This window comes from Melozone crissalis, unplaced genomic scaffold (genome assembly GCF_028551555.1).
Source record: "Melozone crissalis strain CALT ecotype California unplaced genomic scaffold, PUWL_Pcris_2 ptg000027l_1, whole genome shotgun sequence".
NCBI lineage: Eukaryota > Metazoa > Chordata > Aves > Passeriformes > Passerellidae > Melozone > Melozone crissalis.
The window spans coordinates 8,317,103-8,334,272 of record NW_026535805.1 but is presented as its reverse complement, the minus strand read 5'-3'; the positions used below and the strand labels follow the sequence as shown (position 1 = coordinate 8,334,272).

The window sequence follows — 17,170 nt, the reverse complement described above, 5'->3', positions numbered from 1 at the left end:
CGGTGCCGGGGGAGGCATGGTGCGGTGGCGGCAGTGACAGTGGCGGCGGCAGTGGCAGGCGCCGGGCCAGCGGCGTGAGGGACGCAGGGAGGCTGCGGAGCCCCGGCCCCGAGGATGTCGGGCAGAGCGTCTCCCACCCTGGAGAAGAGCGGCAGCATCGGGCACGCAGGCAACGGGATGGCTGTGGGGCAACTCCCCAACAGCATCAGCGTCCAGGGTGTCTCCTACACCATCAGGTAGGGCTGACAGGGCGGTGTGGAGGGTCCCTGCTGCGGCGCCGGGGGCTGCGGGAGCGGGGCTGGCCCTGTGGGCCGTGGGTTGGGCCGCAGCCCAGTCCGGCCGGAGCCATGGTGCCGGGTCTCCCTCATGGTGCCGAGCCCCCTTCCCCTTCATGATGCTGGGCCCCCTTCATGGCGCCTCAGGGCTGAGCCTCCGGAGCCCCACCGCATCCCCTTCACGCCTCTCGGAAGGACGTGCTTTAGTGATTTCCAAAAGTGCCCTTTCCCAGTGCCTTTCTTGCCAGGGGGATAACACGAGGCCCTAAGGAAAGGGACGGGTGGATTAACCCTGGCAAACATCATCAGCAAATAAAGCCACAGTTCATGGTTGCCCTTTTGGTTGTAGTCCAAAAGTTTTTTAGCAATCATTTTGAAAAACGTGCTCAGATCTCATTTTATCTTCCAGGTAATGCCAAAGTTGAAGCCTTAGGAGGGGAAAGGACAAGGGGGAAAGTACTTTAATTTTTATTTTCCCATATTTTAAAGTACTTGCAGCTCCCATCCCACATGCAAGTAGCCATGAACCATTCACTTGCTTTATGCAAAATTTTTACATATTCTCTCTCTAATTGTTTTATTGGTGTTTGTTTTCCAAGAGAGCGTGTTGGCCCCTGGTGGAACTTTTCATTATATTGTAAAAAATGGACCCGGCAAATACTTAAGGATGTTTCATTTCACATAGAAAGTGGCCAGATTATGGGGATCTTAGGAAATTCTGGTAAGTTGTTCCAGTACTTTAAACAAAATAAGATCACAGTTAATACTGGTGACTTCCATAGTGACATGAATGTGACTGAGGTCTGTGTTTTAAATGAAGAAATTGTGGCTGATTTTAACTTCTGCTTTGTAAAAATGGTGCTTGGTTTTCAGAGTTCAGTCTTCTGTCATCTAACTAACAATTATAACTTCAATAGCAGACAAGATTACTTCAAAACTCAAATGTTTCGCTGCAGAGTGTGAATTTTTTATTATTTAAATGCTAATTTGTATTCCAATTTTCCTATTTAGTTTCCCTGAATTAGCTGCATTTGCAGGCCCTATTAATTTAAAGTTATTGAGGAAAAAATCCAACTTTGTACTTTTTGGGTGTGTCCATTCAAGTCAGGCTACCACTCTTGGAATCATAAAATTCATCTCAGCACATGATTAATTTCTTTTGTTTGAAAGGATCTGGGAAAACAACACTTCTGGATGCAATATCAGGCAGACTGGGACATAAAGACAACTTCTTTGGTGAAGTGTATGTGAATGGGCATCAGCTGAAGAGGGAGCAGTTCAGAGATTGCTTCTCTTACGTGCCACAGGTTGATTTCTACATTTATCTTTTGTGTACTGTGCTTCCTTTTGTGTAAAAAGAAGTTGCTAGTGTAATGGAGTAGTGTAATGTGAATGTGATTTTACTAGGAAATTTGGGACAGATCAGTTAATAAGCTGTATGAATGATTAGGCTTGCATGAAGAGGGACAAAATATTAATTACTACAGAACTAACTCCTTCTTCCTCTTCACTTTTTTTTCAGAATGACACTTTGTTAAGCTTTCTCACTGTACAGGAGTCTTTGACCTACACAGCTTTACTAACTCTTAAGAAATGCTCCAACAGCTCCATCAAAAAGAAGGTTTGTATTTTACAGTCTTCCACCAGAAAGTCATACAGGATGTCATGTAGTGTTTTCACCTGCAGCACTTTCCATCCATGGCTGTGTTTTATGTTTATGAGGTTTTGTTATCCTCATTCTTCAAATGGGTAGAAATGCCCCTGCTGAGGGGTAGAACACAAGCTCTCTGGTGCTCCCACCTCTCCAAGGGGCTTGTGCTGGTGCCCCAGGACACCCCCATTATGCTGGGACAGAACTCCCACTGCAAGCTGAAGCAGTTACCACTGCAGGAGATGCTGATCTTGCTATTGAGGTCAGTTCCCCCTCCTCCCAGAAGAACCTCAGTTCTCTGGGGTATTTTCGCCCATGTGTGCTGGAGTTCTCATGGACAGCACTACTGATTTTGGCACCACTCTGTCTCCTGTGGGATATCTCTCACTAACCACAACAGGTCAAAAAAGCACTGGTCTGCTAAGCCTCCTACAAGCTACTTTCTTGATGAAATTCAGATTTACTTAAAGGGCTCTTTTTGAATTCTATTGAAAGAAAAATTGGATATTCCTGACCCGAGGGTCCTCTTTCTGTCTTCTCTCTGCCCCAGTTTTCCACTCAGTACTTTATACTTTCCCAGAATTGATGTGTGTCCTGCTCCCTGATTTTGGAAGCCAGAGCACATTATGTTCCATAACTTCTAGTCACCTCTGGACTCTTGATCTCTTAATGTCAAGCGAAGCTAAAATTGACTCATTTCAGAATACACTGAAATAAAATTTAAAAAAATAATAATTTAAATAATGTATTAAAATAATCAAATAGAAATTAGGTTCGATACTGTCCAACTAGAATGGATGCATGCAGGATATTGGTGAAGCTGTAACTTATAATTATGTCCTTTTTTCTTTTTTTTCTGTTTTTTTTTTTTTTTTTTTTTTTGCCATTGCACACAGGTATCCTTTGTGGATTATCTCTTAGTGCTTTGAAATTGCAATTATTTTTTAGGTGGATGCAGTTATGACTGAGCTGAGTCTCGGCCACGTTGCTGACAAAATAATTGGAAACCGCAATGTCGTAGGAATTTCTGGGGGCGAGAGGCGTCGGGTATCAGTTGCAGCCCAGCTTTTACAAGATCCCAGTAAGTACCCCTGCATGGATTTTCAAAATAAAGCAAGGCTGTGTCACTGTGCTCCTACCACAGGCCCCTGTAAACCACTTGAAAATACAAAAGCATTTGCATTCTTTAATTCAGCAGAAGCACGTCTGGTGATGACAGGAAAGAATAAGCAGTTACTGAGATCAGCCAATGATCTCTTAGTTGATCTTGGAAAGCAGACAAATTAAAAATCTTAAGGACTGAACATAGGTTTAGACTTGGATTTATCCATTTTAAGTCTTTCTGGGTTCACCCTTCCCAAATGTTGCCCGTGGCCCTTTTATTTATCATTTTTGAGTACATTAGAGCCATACATGTGCAAGCACTGAGCCTTGTGGAGTAGCTGCCCTTCATCTGTGTATGTGTGAGTGCCATGTGTATTCCAGTGTCAAAAAAATTCCAGTGGAAGGAAATCAAAGCTGAGTAACTATGGAAGGATTATCCATGGGAAAAATTTTGTCAGTTTTGAGAGAGTTTCTTGAAGGTGCCAGAATCTCACGGAGTGAATGTACAGCACGTATTTATTGGATGCTGGAGTCCTTGTAGCCATGTGGATGTGCTACAGCTGCATATTAGGCAGGAAGGAGCTGAAACAGCACGAGGTACATATCTGCTACTGGTGACTGCTGGGGTGTGGTTGCTGCTCAGGAGCTCACTAAACTCTACAGTAAACACTATAGTAATTCTGTGTAGATAAACCTGGAGTGAAAACTCTCCTCCCCTCGTACCCTGACCAAGGTTGGACTGCCCTCTTCTGTGCTATGTGTCATCTCTATAAAAATAATGGATTTGATGATAAGTTTTCCTCTTTCATGAGCAGTAAAATAATGAAGAAAAGGCAGTAACATCTGCTTCAATCTATGGAATTGCATCTGCTGTGTTTTAACAATTCTTGGTTTGTTCATAACAAATTCTATTTGTATATAAATATTTAATTCAGAACACATAACTCCTAGCTAATTTTGTTGCTTATGTTTACAATTTTGTAAATGCTGAAATTTATCATTATTGTTCTTGAAAGCAGATGTATGCATCAAAACTATCTTGGTAATTTTCAGATTTCACATGAATTTAAAAGAAGTGTTATGCTCTGAAGTATTTTTTAATGTCCTTATTCCTAGTCATTGAAACAGAACCACTGAAACTAAATAAAACTGAAAGATCCTGTCATGGCAATATCTGTGTATACCCTGCTTTATGTGTGGAACTTCACCTACAAAGTAATTTCTATGTTATTTGCCAAATTAGCTTTAAGGGCAGAAGCTATGCCATTTGCTCCTCATTTACCTGAATTTTAAAGCTATTCCTTGTCATTTGACAGAGGTCATGCTACTTGATGAGCCAACCACAGGGCTGGACTGCCTGACTGCAAACCAGCTTGTCTTGCTTCTCTCAGAGCTTGCCCACAGAGACAGGATTGTGATCCTTACAATCCATCAGCCTCGCTCAGAACTTTTCAAGGTAGATGATACCTACTCACTATTGGCTTTTCCACCTGACCTTTTAGTACTTAGGTTCTTTTCTGGATGGAAGTACCAGACCCACTATAGCTGCCTCTTTTCCCTTCCTTTGCTTAATTAGAGGCTTCTCTTGAACTTTGCAGCTCTGGCCTTGACCCAGTCTCAGGGCACTTAGCACACGTTGCCTTGTGAATAGTGTGGAGTCTGGCTGTGTGCGTAACACTTGTGTTATGCAACTGCCCAAACCAGAACCAGTGGGAGAAGTCATGGCAAGGCATGTGGGTGCACCTTGGTTGTGTGGTGGGGCAGTCCTGCCATGCAGGGTTTGTGCTGGGGAGAGCGTGTCTCTCTTCCCATTACTGTTTCTCACTTTGCTCTTATCCACCACCTGCCACATGAATGCAAAACTCCTCTGCCCTGGCTGACTGAATGGAGTGTAAATGGTTGTGGAGCCAGAGGGGAGCAACAGTGTTTTTCTGGACTGAAAGCAGCCCTGGTGTCTTGAGAACATGGATTGATTATAGCTGGTGGGAATCTTATCCTGACAAATGTTCACTTGAGAGCAGTGCTGTTAGAGTCCTTAAGCACTTCAGGATAATCTTGCCAACAATTTGGGGGTTTTACAGAATGGGGCTATCGAGCACCAAAGGGGTCAGTCAGTAAGTGAAGGTGCATTAGGAGTGAAGTCAGAAAGCCAGATCTCTTTTTGTGGATTACCTCTGTATGCTGTTGTCATTGACAGTTTGGAGAACCACTAGAGCTTAAAGATATGTCATTTTGCATAACCACCAGTGAGAGGAGTGAAAGAAAGGACAAATGTCTTTTGGGAGAAATACAGTAAGGAAGTTTGAATGTGTCAAAACTATTTTTCCCATCAAAGCATTTCTATTACAAGACAGTAGCTGGACTCAAGAATGAATGCACTCCTGATCTGATCACTGTGGTGACTGGTGACAGGACCTGAGGGAATAGCCTGAAATGTGACAGGGGAGGTTTAGGTTGGATCTTAGGAAAAGATTTTACACAGAGGGTGGTTGGGAACTGGCTCCCCAGGGGAGTGGTCACAGCACCAAGTCTGACAGAGTTCAAGAAGCTTTTGGACAATGCTCTCAGGCCCATGGTGTGATTCTTGGGTGTCTTATGCAGGGCCAGGAGTTGGACTCGAGATGATCCTGATGGGTTCCTTCCAAGTCAGCATATTCTGTGATTCTTAGTACATACTGCTAATATATTCATTTTCCCCCAACAGTTATTTGATAAAATAGCCATCATGAGCTTTGGAGAAATGGTTTTCTGTGGGAACCCTGTGGAAATGATCTCATTTTTCAGTGACTGTGGCTATTCTTGTCCTGAACAATCAAACCCTTTTGACTTCTATGGTAAGTTTGTCTAAGTTGTTTTGGTAAAACAATTTGTTTTTTTCCCAAAGTTAAAGTTTTTCCAGAGATAGAAATGTATTTGAATTCTGCTCCAACTTTTTAATTGTTTTCAGCTCAGAGAGGGGGCTGCTCCCATGTCATTCCTAATGACTCCATCAAATAGCCATATTTGCAGTAAGGGAGTAAACTACCGCTAAAAAAAGAATCTCAGCTTCATGAAACCTGTGGATTCCTGATGGCATTTTGTTATGGCTGTGCACTGGATGTTGGAAAATTATTTTGATTCCAAAATTGTGGAAAATCTCCTGCTCCTTCAGACTCTGTGATGCCAAGCAACTTTAAAGTGTTGTGTGGAGGGAAGCATGTAGAATAAACACGGGATGACTTGAGGCATCAATTTCCAGCAATTCTAAGTTTGAGGTTTCTGAAAGTTTTGGGAAGTTGCTAATACCAGGGTGGACAACTGGAACAGAATGGGTGCTTCAGGACATGATGATGGCAAGATGATTATAGCTGTTGGCATAAGCTGGAGAGTATTGCTTTACCAATTCAGGGTGAAAAAAAGGGTCAGCAGGAGACTTTGGAAATGAGACTTGGTTTTGCTGCAGGACATCCATGTCTCATCCATACAGGCACAGGTTTGAGGAGAATGTGGATGTGTTTGTATGAGTACAGGTATGCAGCCATGTACATAACTCCATTTAAATCCATCATGTTAGGTTAATTTCTGGCAGTACTAGCTGAGCACTAACCAGAGAATTTGGCCAATTCAAAAGCTGCATTCAGAGCAGGCAGTGTTTTCCTATTGTCTGCATGGCATTCTTAACTCAGTGAGAAGAGAGGATGGTTGTTGACATGAAGCTGGAATGGGATAAAGCTGAAAATACAGGTATGACAGTGAGGATAATTTTGCCTTCATGAATTTGAATAGTCTTGAAAAGCATAGATGATTTGAGATTTAGACCCACTTTTAAAAAAGCTTGGTAAAGAAGTACTGCATTCTTCAAATGTCAACCTTTGAATGTGACAAGAAAGGAAAAAAATACAGATTAGAGCAAAGAATCATCAGAATATTTAGTCTTTTGAAAATTGGTAGTTTATGGTTTTTTTTGTGTGATTTGATGTGAATGAAGGGACAGATTCTGATATCATTTACACCAGCAACAGAGGAAAATATATCCTATGTATTGAGTGTGGATTATATTGCTGAACTGGCACGTTTGTCAAAAGTACTAATGCATGGTAGGTGTTAGTTGGTTGGTCTAGTTAGTAGTCAGTGTTTCAATTCTTTTATAGCACATCCAGTTGCCATTTATTTCCTGTGTGACTTCCAGCAAGTCACACTGGCCAAGTTTCAGAAAGTGTTTCTGCATTTCAGATGTTCACATTTGTAAAAGCAAATTCATTTTGGATGTGTTTACCATTAAAGACAATTCTGCTGAATTCCAGCTTTTGAACACCAGGGAACTATTCATAAACCTAATTCAGATTTTGAGGAAACTTAAGAATCTTGGACAAGACCTCTTTTTTTTGAATTTGCATTTTGAAGTTGAACAGAGCATTGCAAAACTGAAATCTAAGGATGAGAGAAACCTTAGGAATAAATATCTGATGAAGACCTCTTAGCAGATGTAGAAGAGTAATATAAAATTGGGCAAGAACAAATATTGCTGAGAACAACAATCCAGTTTTCAAAACCTTGGCTAATTCATTGCTGTTAGGAAAAAGGGAAATTTCTAAGGCTTTGTAGCACTATTACTGAATCTGTGTGACTTGTAAAAATGGAACACACAAATTTCCCATCTGCCAGCAAAAGAATTGCTGGTGCCAGGAGTATGTTTAGGTGGGCTTATTAGAAAGGAACATTAACTCTGTGAAATAGTTACCTTTCCTGAGTTCCATGGCAGTCAGTATTACTGCCTTCAGTTTGGGCTGAGCCTGGTAGGGGAATTTGGCCAGCTGAACATCCTCTAACTTCACATTAAAAGTATGTCTGCAAAGGAGGTAGGTGAAACCCGTGAACAATGCATTAGCAGCTCAAGGAGAGAAGAGCAATGTTTCTACAGTGTGAGTTCACACTAAGCAAAAAATGAAGCTCCATAGTTAGGGAGGAGTGGGCAGAGGACAAGGGGGAGCCGTGGGAGCCACATCTGAGCATTTGCCTGAAAACCTGAGAAATATATGACCACATCAGTCATCTCTTCATCTTCAGGAATCTTCATCCTCTGGTGCTTTGTCTTGCTCTCTACAACTCTGTTCTGTGCAAGGAGAGTGCTAAAGGTCTGAGCAGCACAGTGCTTGGGCCTTGCATTTCCAGATTAAGGACCTGAACTGCAGGGTCCTACAGAGGTCAGAAACCACAGATTTCTTGTGGCTGCAGTTAATTAATTCCTACTGCATCTTAACAGAAGGGAAAGAGAAGCCTTGAATACTTTAAATTGATCTTTTCATCTTTGCATATTTTAGAATGGATACAAGAAGAAGTTAGTTGCACAGGGAAAAAGGTATGAAGGGAAGGTGATGTGGATATAGAGTAAAAGCTTTGTCATTTTACAGTGGATCTGACATCTGTGGACACCCGAAGCAAGGAACACGAACTTGAAACCTACAGTAGAGTTCAGGAATTTGTATCAGCCTATAGAAACTCAGAGATCTTTAGCAAAGTACTGGCAGCCAATGAAAAAACAAAGTACATGAAGGACCTGCCACCAATACCATTCAAAAACAAAGACTCACCCAGTGGCTTTGAGCAAATACTGATTCTTTTACGGTAAGACTTCCCCTGCCCCCCTTTTTAAAGCAAATATTTTTTCCTTCTCCACTAATCTTTGAGGTTTCCCCTCCATGTATAGATGCACTTCCTTGGTTATTTGATCTCCCACTGTACTTGTCCCTTGTCTTTTTTAATATATTAGCTCTTTGTGGGCACCGTGTGTCTAAGATTTGTTCAAAGCTGAATACCCTACCAACCTGTGTTCAGCTGTAGCTAGCAAGCCTTTTATTGCTGTTTTGTTTCAGGAGAACAACAAGAAATCTCTCCAGAGATAAGATAGGCATCATCATGCGCCTCCTGCAGAACCTGCTGTTCGGCTTGTTTGTAGCCGTTTTCCTTCTTAGGCTCAGGAATGACCTGACCCAGGGAGCCGTGCAGGACCGTGTGGGGCTTGTCTACCAGTGTGTGAGTGCCCCCCCCTACACAGGGATGCTCAATGCTGTGGCCCTGTGTGAGTGTCTGTCTGTCCTGTCCTACGTGCAGCAGCAGGTGCTGCTGCCACTCTGCCTTAAATAAGAAAAACTCTTTATTGAAGATTGTAATTTAAAGGATCTTCACTGGTCTTAGGTAATGTCAGAGTTGATACAGAAGCACAAAATTCAATGGAATTTAAGGGAATATGCCCTCATCCCTGCCTTTCTTTTTTATAGCTGGCCTGTCTATGAAGGCTTTATTCTAAACTGTGCAAAAGATTTCCCTGTGTGTAGCACTTTATAGGCAAGACAAAGTCTAGGTCTAGCTAATACCTAAGCGAGCTCAAAACCAGACATGTGGAAAAGATGGAAATACAAACCAACTTTGACAGCAATTAAGCATAATTGGATTTATGAGTATTATGTGATAATTACATTTTTTTAAAGGATTTTTCTCCTACAGGTGCCATACTGAAAGCAACAGTAATTTCTTTTTACAGCCCTAAAACTGTTTTGCTCATGTAGAGACCATACATTGCTGTCATCAGCTTGAAATCAGAGTACCTCAATAAATTGACCAGTGACAGAACTTTTCTCATGTCCTTAATTTGTGTATGCAAAAAAAGAAGGCTGTCCTGCATGCTGATAAGTTAGGCCTCTTTCATTAAACCTACCAATGTTTGCAATCTGCAGGGAGCATACTTTGCATTTACAGTGAGGGAAAAAGGGATCAGAGTAGTTTATGCAAAATGTTTGTGATATATTCTCAAAGTTGTCCCTGTGCTTCAGATCATTTCTGCTAGCAACAAGCCTTGCTCTTTCTGTTTAATGATAATTTACTTCATTTCTTATATATTTAATTCAGTCCCAGCTCTACGTGCTATCAGTGACCAAGAAAGTAAAGATGGCCTGTATAAGAAATGGCAAATGCTTGTGGCTTATATAGTCCATTTCCTGCCCTTCAGTGTCATCAGTGTGGCCATTTTCAGCACCTTCATATACTGGTAAGCATTTGGACCATCTGTTGGGTTGTCTTTTTGTTTTTGTTACCAGTGTCAGTTAACATGTCAGCAAAAGGCCTCCTGGCATGGCTTCCTGCTGTTGTCTCTCAAAATGAATACACAGAAAGCATAAGGAAAGATGACACAAAATTAGCCCTTCTCTTTCAGGCAGAGCTGAAAACACATCCTCAGTAAATAAATTACCAGTTCTTTAGGTAACTTGCAAAGTTTTAATGGACCTGGGAGAGTTATCATACTTTTGTCATATTGAAAGCAGAAAGTGTCATTTTACATTGCATTTAGAAATACAGGAAATTAAAAAACCAAACAAACAAAACAAAAACCAAAGCAAAAAAAAAAAAAACAAAACAAAAAAAACCCCACAAAAACAAAAAAGAAAACCACCAAACAATTAAAAAAACCAAAGAAACCCGAACTAAATGAAAAAACCCCAAATTGAGGATGTCAGCTGTAGGCACATGACAGTAACAAAACTTTTATTTCCTGGGATGTTGGGGTTTAGCTACAGCATATGAAAGTGATGAAATCTGGATCCCTTTCTTATACCCTCCAGAGAAAAGGACAAATTTCTGTCCTTCAATCTTTTTCTTTTCTAATGTTGAGAGATGTCTAGTGCACCAAAGTTCATTTTAGTTTTCCTGGGACAGGTCCAATCATTTGGCAATCTGTAGTAAAATGTATACAAGTGATGAACAGGCTTTGTTTGTGTTGTGGATGCATGTTCTCTGATGACCTGTTCAAAAGTGATAAGTGGATACACCCTCATAAAAGAGCTGAAGTGCAGAAGAAGCCATTCTGCTGTAGCTGTGCATGTTAGTGCTCTTACTTTCCAGTAAGATGGATGGAAAATGGATAAAGTAGAACTACACTAAATTGACTTCTGAAGCAGAATTTCTGCTCAGGGAATTTTGTAGCAATTTTCCCCCATCTGGAAAATCTTAGAAAAAAAGATGACTATTCCCTTCTTCCTTCTGGTCCATAGTAGGCAATGAGGGGTTGTGCTCAATGTTTACTTAATTCTTTCCATTTGAAATCTCAATGAAAAGAGAACATCCCTGAGAGGAAGATTTCTTCTCTTCCAGGTGTGAGGACTTGCATGCATGGGCAAGTTGTTTTGTAGTTTGGTGTGGATATGAAAAGTAGCCTCCTTTATCCCCTTAGCTTCCTGGGCTTTTATTTCTCCAAGATATCAGTGCTATCTGCTTGAAACAGGGCTCCCTGAGAAGCCTTTTTTTCACAGATAGACAGAAAGAAATGACTGTTCCTTCCACTGAATGCTGTGCTGACCTTCTGTTTGTGACTGGTGCCAAGAGAAGAGCCATTTGGCAAGCAGCTGTCCAGGCTCCATGACTCTCAACTCCATAACTAACAGGGAATCGACATGGGCAGAGACTTTGCCCCTGTGTTTTGGTTGGCTCAAACACAACCAACAATAAATAGTAAGGCTCCAGTTAATGGATAATATTTACAGGTATTATCTTTCCAATATTGCAGTTGTTTGGAAGCCATCAGGGATGTGTCAAAGTGATTTCACAATGCTCTTAACCTTCAGGGCAAGCAGTTTCTGGATGAAATTTTGGCAGTTGTTATGCAGGACTGAACTTTATGGAATGAACTAACTTTTTGAGAGGCTTTGACAGCCTCTGGCATGTGTTCTTACAAGCCATTTCTTGTAGAGTTTGTGTTTGTGGAGGCAGCCAGTTGGGTCAGGCAGACCCAAACTCTGACCTGACCAGACACAAGGCAGGTTTGGCCAAGTTCAAAGAGGGCTTCTTTTGCAACCAACTGAAGGTCCTGTCTGTGCAGATTTTCCTAGCTGAAGATACCTCTGGGAAATCTTCTAACAGTTCACATTATGTTGTTATTCTGTTGCTGTAATATTCTCTATTTGGGCTGTTTCTTTCTTCTGTTCTATTCATACCCCAGATTAAGTAGCCTGTGTCTCCATACATCTGTGTAAAGTAGAGCAGCTCAGAGGTGATAGTTTTCTGGTAGGACTTTGGAAAACTCTTTCTTCTGCACCAATCTGTACTTAAAAGTTGTTAAATACCTGCTACCTCACTGAGTGTTTAATACTGGAAGGGTCAATGTTCATCCATCTATTTATAAAATATTCTGGTGTTACAAGAAACACTGCAGGAAAGCCTATGAGAAAATTGATACTTCTGTTTGAAGACCATATTTGAACATAGTGGATTTTAAAAAGACCCATAGGGTCTTGCACTGAGCAACAAAAAAAAGAAAATTAAATGTTGAATTTCTGCTTGTGAGCTAAGCAAAGCATGCAGTGTGCACCTAGTGTGAGGCAATTTTAGTATGAGGCATTTTGGAAAAAGAGTAATGTGTCACAGTGTAATAAAGGGTTTTGTCATCTGTCACATACACTATAAGGCTGAATTAAGTTTGTCAAGCGATTGCAGGCTTTTCTTAACTTTTTTATTTTGAGTATAGATTAAAAGGACTCTTTCCCTTGGGTTAACTAGGGGAAAACTGAGAACAGCATGTTGCATTAAAGAATTAGGAGTATGGGGGAAATTGCTTTGGTGTGAATTACATGGGTGGTAAATTCAATTAGTTTTTCTTTTAATTGAGTATATCCATGCTTATGTTTGCTTGCACATTATCAGAAGTGCAAAATCCCATCTGTTAATTACCTGCATAAAGATGTTCTTTAAATATGTGACTTACATGAATGACTCCCACTGCAAAGACTTTACAAGAAGCAGCAGGTTGGTTTAAGGAATAGAAAAGCCATGGTGATTGTCTTCGAAAAACCTGAGTTTCTACAAGAATTACATCTTTGCATAACCCTCTTCAATCTAGATGGAGAATACCTCATGTATCTGGACTTACATAGTGATAGTAAGTAATGTCCTTTGTGTTAAGATTCTAAACAATATACCAAGGATTAAGTCATAAACTCTTCACCTAATGAGCTATAACTGCAAAAAACCCAAATAGAAACAAAAGTAAAAGCTACTTTTCAAGTTTACTACCCAAACATTGTTTTTTAACTGTTCTTTTGCTCATCTTTGTACAGGACTATAGGATTGTATCCTGATGCTTCCAGATTTGGAATTTTCTTTGCTGCTGTCCTAGCTTCTCACATGATTGGTGAACTAATAACACTTGTTATACTTGGCATGGTTCAAGATCCAAATGTAGTCCAGAGTGGGATTGTGCTTCTTAACTCAGCTGGTGTCATAGTGGGAACGGGACTAGTAAGGTAGGAAAAAATCTTACTTTGTTACAGTGTTGCTGTTAACATTGATGTGGAAGAGTTTCTAGAACAGCTGGTTTTGCAGAAATCCAGTAATGCACAGGTAGCAATGAAAAAGCAAGAACAGCTGTGCTCCTTCAGAGGCAGAACTACTTAATCTTGTTGGGCCTTGTACTAAACACAAAACCAGACACTTAGTATCTTTAGATATCAACAAAGATACTGAAGATTTCCCCCAGTTTTTGCAAATACATTGAAGATAAAACTGAAAAATTAATATCTATCAGCTGATCTGAATTCTTTTATTGATGCTGACATGATGATGTGAAATGCTGTCCTCATTAAAGGAGCCTACGAAAAATCCCTGTTCCTATATCTCTTAGTAACTGCTGGAACTTACAACATTAAACACTGGTAATGCTGGTTTGAAAAAGTAGTTGCTCTCAAGTATGTTACCAGTATTATTATCCAGTTTAACCAGTAAACTTTGCAATCCCTTTTTCTACCGTACAGACTGAAATCTATAAAAATTATTGAGTAGTGCAGTAAATACACAGAAAAATCGTGATCCACTTGCTCTATTACTGTGTAAATAGATGGGTTTGTGTGTTACTTGTGTGAAGTTCGAACAGTTTCCCCCTTGTATGTGTCAATACTGAAATGACTGAGTTTTTTGAGGGACATACAGAATAAATGTGTAATTGTTAAAAGCAGTTCTCCTAAGATATTGAGCAAGTATGATATGTTTACCTGAGACCCTCCCAATGAAAATGAAATAAGCCTAACAACACATGGCGTTGTCCTCAAGAAAACCATCTGAATCTTCACAAAGTTGATGATGCTTTGTCTCTTTAAAGTAGATCTCAGCTCATATTTACAATATAAAGTTAGGTTAATGTCTAATTATTTAGTCCCTGCCTAATTTCAGGAAGATGTGTGTTTATAGTGAAAGACATTTATTCCTGCTATGGTAGTCTAATGCCTTAGTGATAACTTAAAAACATTAGAGTGGTTTCAAACCTTATTTTACAGCACAGACTTTGCTCATTTATATTATAAATCTTTTTGATTGATCTTCATAAGCACTGAAGGACATTAAAAATAGCATTGAGACTTAGGCTGCTGGGTTTTTTGCCTGTTATTTTTGTTGTTGTTGTTGAATTATAAGTCTTGAAGTATGTTAGATGCTGAAATTGCCCTATTTTTGCTTCATTTTTGCTTTGTTATTACTGGGGCAATGAATTCCTATTCAGTATTACTTGGTTTTGAAGATGGAGGGAGGGATGATGGTTTCTTACTTGGAAAGCAAGTCATTTTTGCAAGTAAGGTTTATATTGGGTCTTGTCATTTTCAGTTTATCACTGCCATGTGAACAGCAAACAACCATAGAATTCTTTGTGACTGTTCATAAACAAGTCAGGGCTGAATGTTGTGACACTGTACCAAAGTCAGAGACAGCCTTCATGGTTGTCTCATCATTTAGCCCTAAAATTGGACTTTGTGTTTGAAAACCTTACAGGTAGAGACAAAAATTGCTTTTGTCACAGGTTACAAACAATGAGACCTTATTTTAATTTGGGGTCACTTAGTATGTAGCAAAAGCCAGCTTAACTTCTCTGTTTCTTTAAGGACCATTGAAGAAATGCCAAAACCTTTGAAACTACTCAGTTTTCTTACATTTCAAAGATACAGCAGCGAAATCCTTGTAGTCAATGAATTTTATGGCTTAAACTTCACATGTGGTAAGTGTTAAAAAAAGTCCATTATAAATAATTTTAATGAGATGTTGATGCTTATTTTCCTTCTTTGTACATGTATCCTGATAAAATAAAGGTAACTTTTGAGTTGCTAAAAAGAACTTACTAATTAGTGAAGACTATGATGCCACATCATTAAGCTAGAGCAGAATTTGATTCTTTTGTTCCAGCCATTTTTCATTCTTCCAGTACTTCCATCTTCCTCTTTTTCACCTCTTATCCCCTCTTTGGAGGAATTTTGGAAGCTAAGTTTATTACAGTCTGGAATTATTTTTTTTGTGCAATATTCACAAATAGAACATCAAGAAAATGGCACAATCTAAGATCAAACATCAGTGGAGGGAGTATTGAGAGGTAACAGCTGACCAAGTATCTCCTCTTAATACTAGAGAGGCTTCAGTTCAAATGTGTTTCCATGATATTTACTGAGCAGCTTGGGTCTGTCAGGCTGTGCTTTGCTGCAAAACAAGAGAATCAGCCAGGGTGGCAGGGTTAGGAGCTAATACACATTAGTGGGGTAAAACTTACAGCTTGGAACCTACCCTAGGATATTTGGGGTGCTGTAGCCAGGTGTCTGTGCTCCTCTCTAAGGCTACATATTTTTATCTATTAATCTCTCCTGCACCTCTTTTTTACAAGATCAACAACAGTTAGAAAACAAATCCATGACTCTATTAGTACCAGTGAACACCTCATTTTTAATGTGCCCTTCAGACAGTCACCATTTCTTGCATTTTAGAACCCTCAACACATATGAACACAGTAAGTCTACCACATGGGGCATCTTTGGTTCTTGATGCCACTCCAGACAATGTGTCTGAAAAGCCATAAATCTTTGTTTGGCATGAACAAAAGAGAGAGCTCCTAGTGACCATTTGTTCTTGCCTTCAAAAAGTATGTCATGGATTAACTGCAGAAACACAGGGCTTGTCTGGTTTTTGTCCATGGTGATGAGAAATACTGCTGTGGGTATGGTTCTTCATGGAAGTGATGTCAGAAAGAGGTGTATTTAAGGCATGAGTAAGAGACTGGAGTCTGAGTTTTAATTTTACTGATTTACCTACTGAAGAAATTGTTTCTTTTGACAGGTGAAGGCAACAGTTCCACTGCAAATAATGCTGCATGTGTTCTCTCTCAAGGCGTCCGGTTCATTGAAGAGAACTATCCCGGGGCATTGTCCCGGTTCACAGCTGATTTCCTCATACTCTATGCTTTCATACCAGTACTTGCCATTATTGCAATTCTGTGCTTCAAATTAAGAGAGAATCACTGACTGACAATGAAAAGGTAGCAATTCCAACAGTCTCTAACAGTATACTTTTTAATATATTATGGTCGAAGGCTTATATTGTTGGATTTTAGATAGAATTTAAATGATTACACACATAAAAACACATTCATCTTCTCATGTTTGTTTTCACCTTGAAAACCAATGTTCTCTTAAGAGTGTGAATGACTCCTGATATTGGTATTCCCCATCCCTCTCTTCTGGTTGATTTCCAGATCAGCCATAATCAACAGTATTTCATGTTTTAAAGGGCTTTCTGATTTAATTTAGTCAGCTACTGCTGATAATTTTTAACAATGTAGCAATGGTGCTCTAATTTTTTCCCCACTATTTTATTTTTTAACCACTACTAGTAAATAGAGGGGTCCAACTGCTAGTAAATCTCATTTCTAGGATTGCATTTTCAGTCTTATGTCTTGTTTTGATACCATTTGAGGAATCCGTAGAGAGGAAAGAAACTAAATATGTGTAAAGACAGAATCAAGAACTCACTCCACTTTAATCTTATACACACTATGCAACTGATGAGTACAGGATCTTGAAGTAGTATCAAAGTTACCCAAGTTGGTTTTGCCTTGTAAATGATAGTAAATCAGTGAAGTCAGGTTATTTATATCAATTCTTTCTTCTCACTGTCAAGTTCTGGAAGCAGTTTATGAATTACAAGGAAAAAAATATGTTTGTTTAATAATGTTTTGGTTTTATTTAATAAAATGTCAGTTTAACTAGGGAAAAAGTATGAAATTTGTTTGTCAGAAGCAATGCTATTTTCATCTTTGGAAATTTTTCTCATGGGCCTTTCAAAACTGAAAACGTAACAGACACAGAATTCC

General features: G+C 39.7%; 1 protein-coding gene across 1 annotated transcript; it reads left to right on the top strand.

Annotated features, from left to right (window-relative positions):
- The first annotated feature begins 114 nt into the window (after nucleotides 1-114).
- On the top strand, nucleotides 115-16,968 carry ABCG5 (ATP binding cassette subfamily G member 5). Its single transcript, XM_054280134.1, has 13 exons — nucleotides 115-236; nucleotides 875-996; nucleotides 1,446-1,582; nucleotides 1,798-1,896; nucleotides 2,875-3,007; nucleotides 4,347-4,486; nucleotides 5,735-5,864; nucleotides 8,421-8,634; nucleotides 8,883-9,088; nucleotides 9,916-10,054; nucleotides 13,113-13,298; nucleotides 14,922-15,034; nucleotides 16,138-16,968. The coding sequence occupies exons 1-13, from the start codon at nucleotides 115-117 to the stop codon at nucleotides 16,320-16,322; spliced, it is 1,926 nt and encodes a 641-aa protein (XP_054136109.1). The 3' UTR covers nucleotides 16,323-16,968.
- Nucleotides 16,969-17,170: the final 202 nt, after the last annotated feature.

What these genes read in the sequence shown, in the direction of transcription:
- ABCG5 (XM_054280134.1), top strand. Translation starts at nt 115, where the DNA reads ATGTCGGGCAGAGCGTCTCCCACCCTGGAGAAGAGCGGCAGCATCGGG. An exon ending in GGTGTCTCCTACACCATCAG is followed by an intron (nt 237 to 874) that starts GTAGGGCTGACA and finishes TTGTTTTCCAAG; the next exon opens with AGAGCGTGTTGGCCCCTGGT. An exon ending in GGGGATCTTAGGAAATTCTG is followed by an intron (nt 997 to 1,445) that starts GTAAGTTGTTCC and finishes TTTGTTTGAAAG; the next exon opens with GATCTGGGAAAACAACACTT.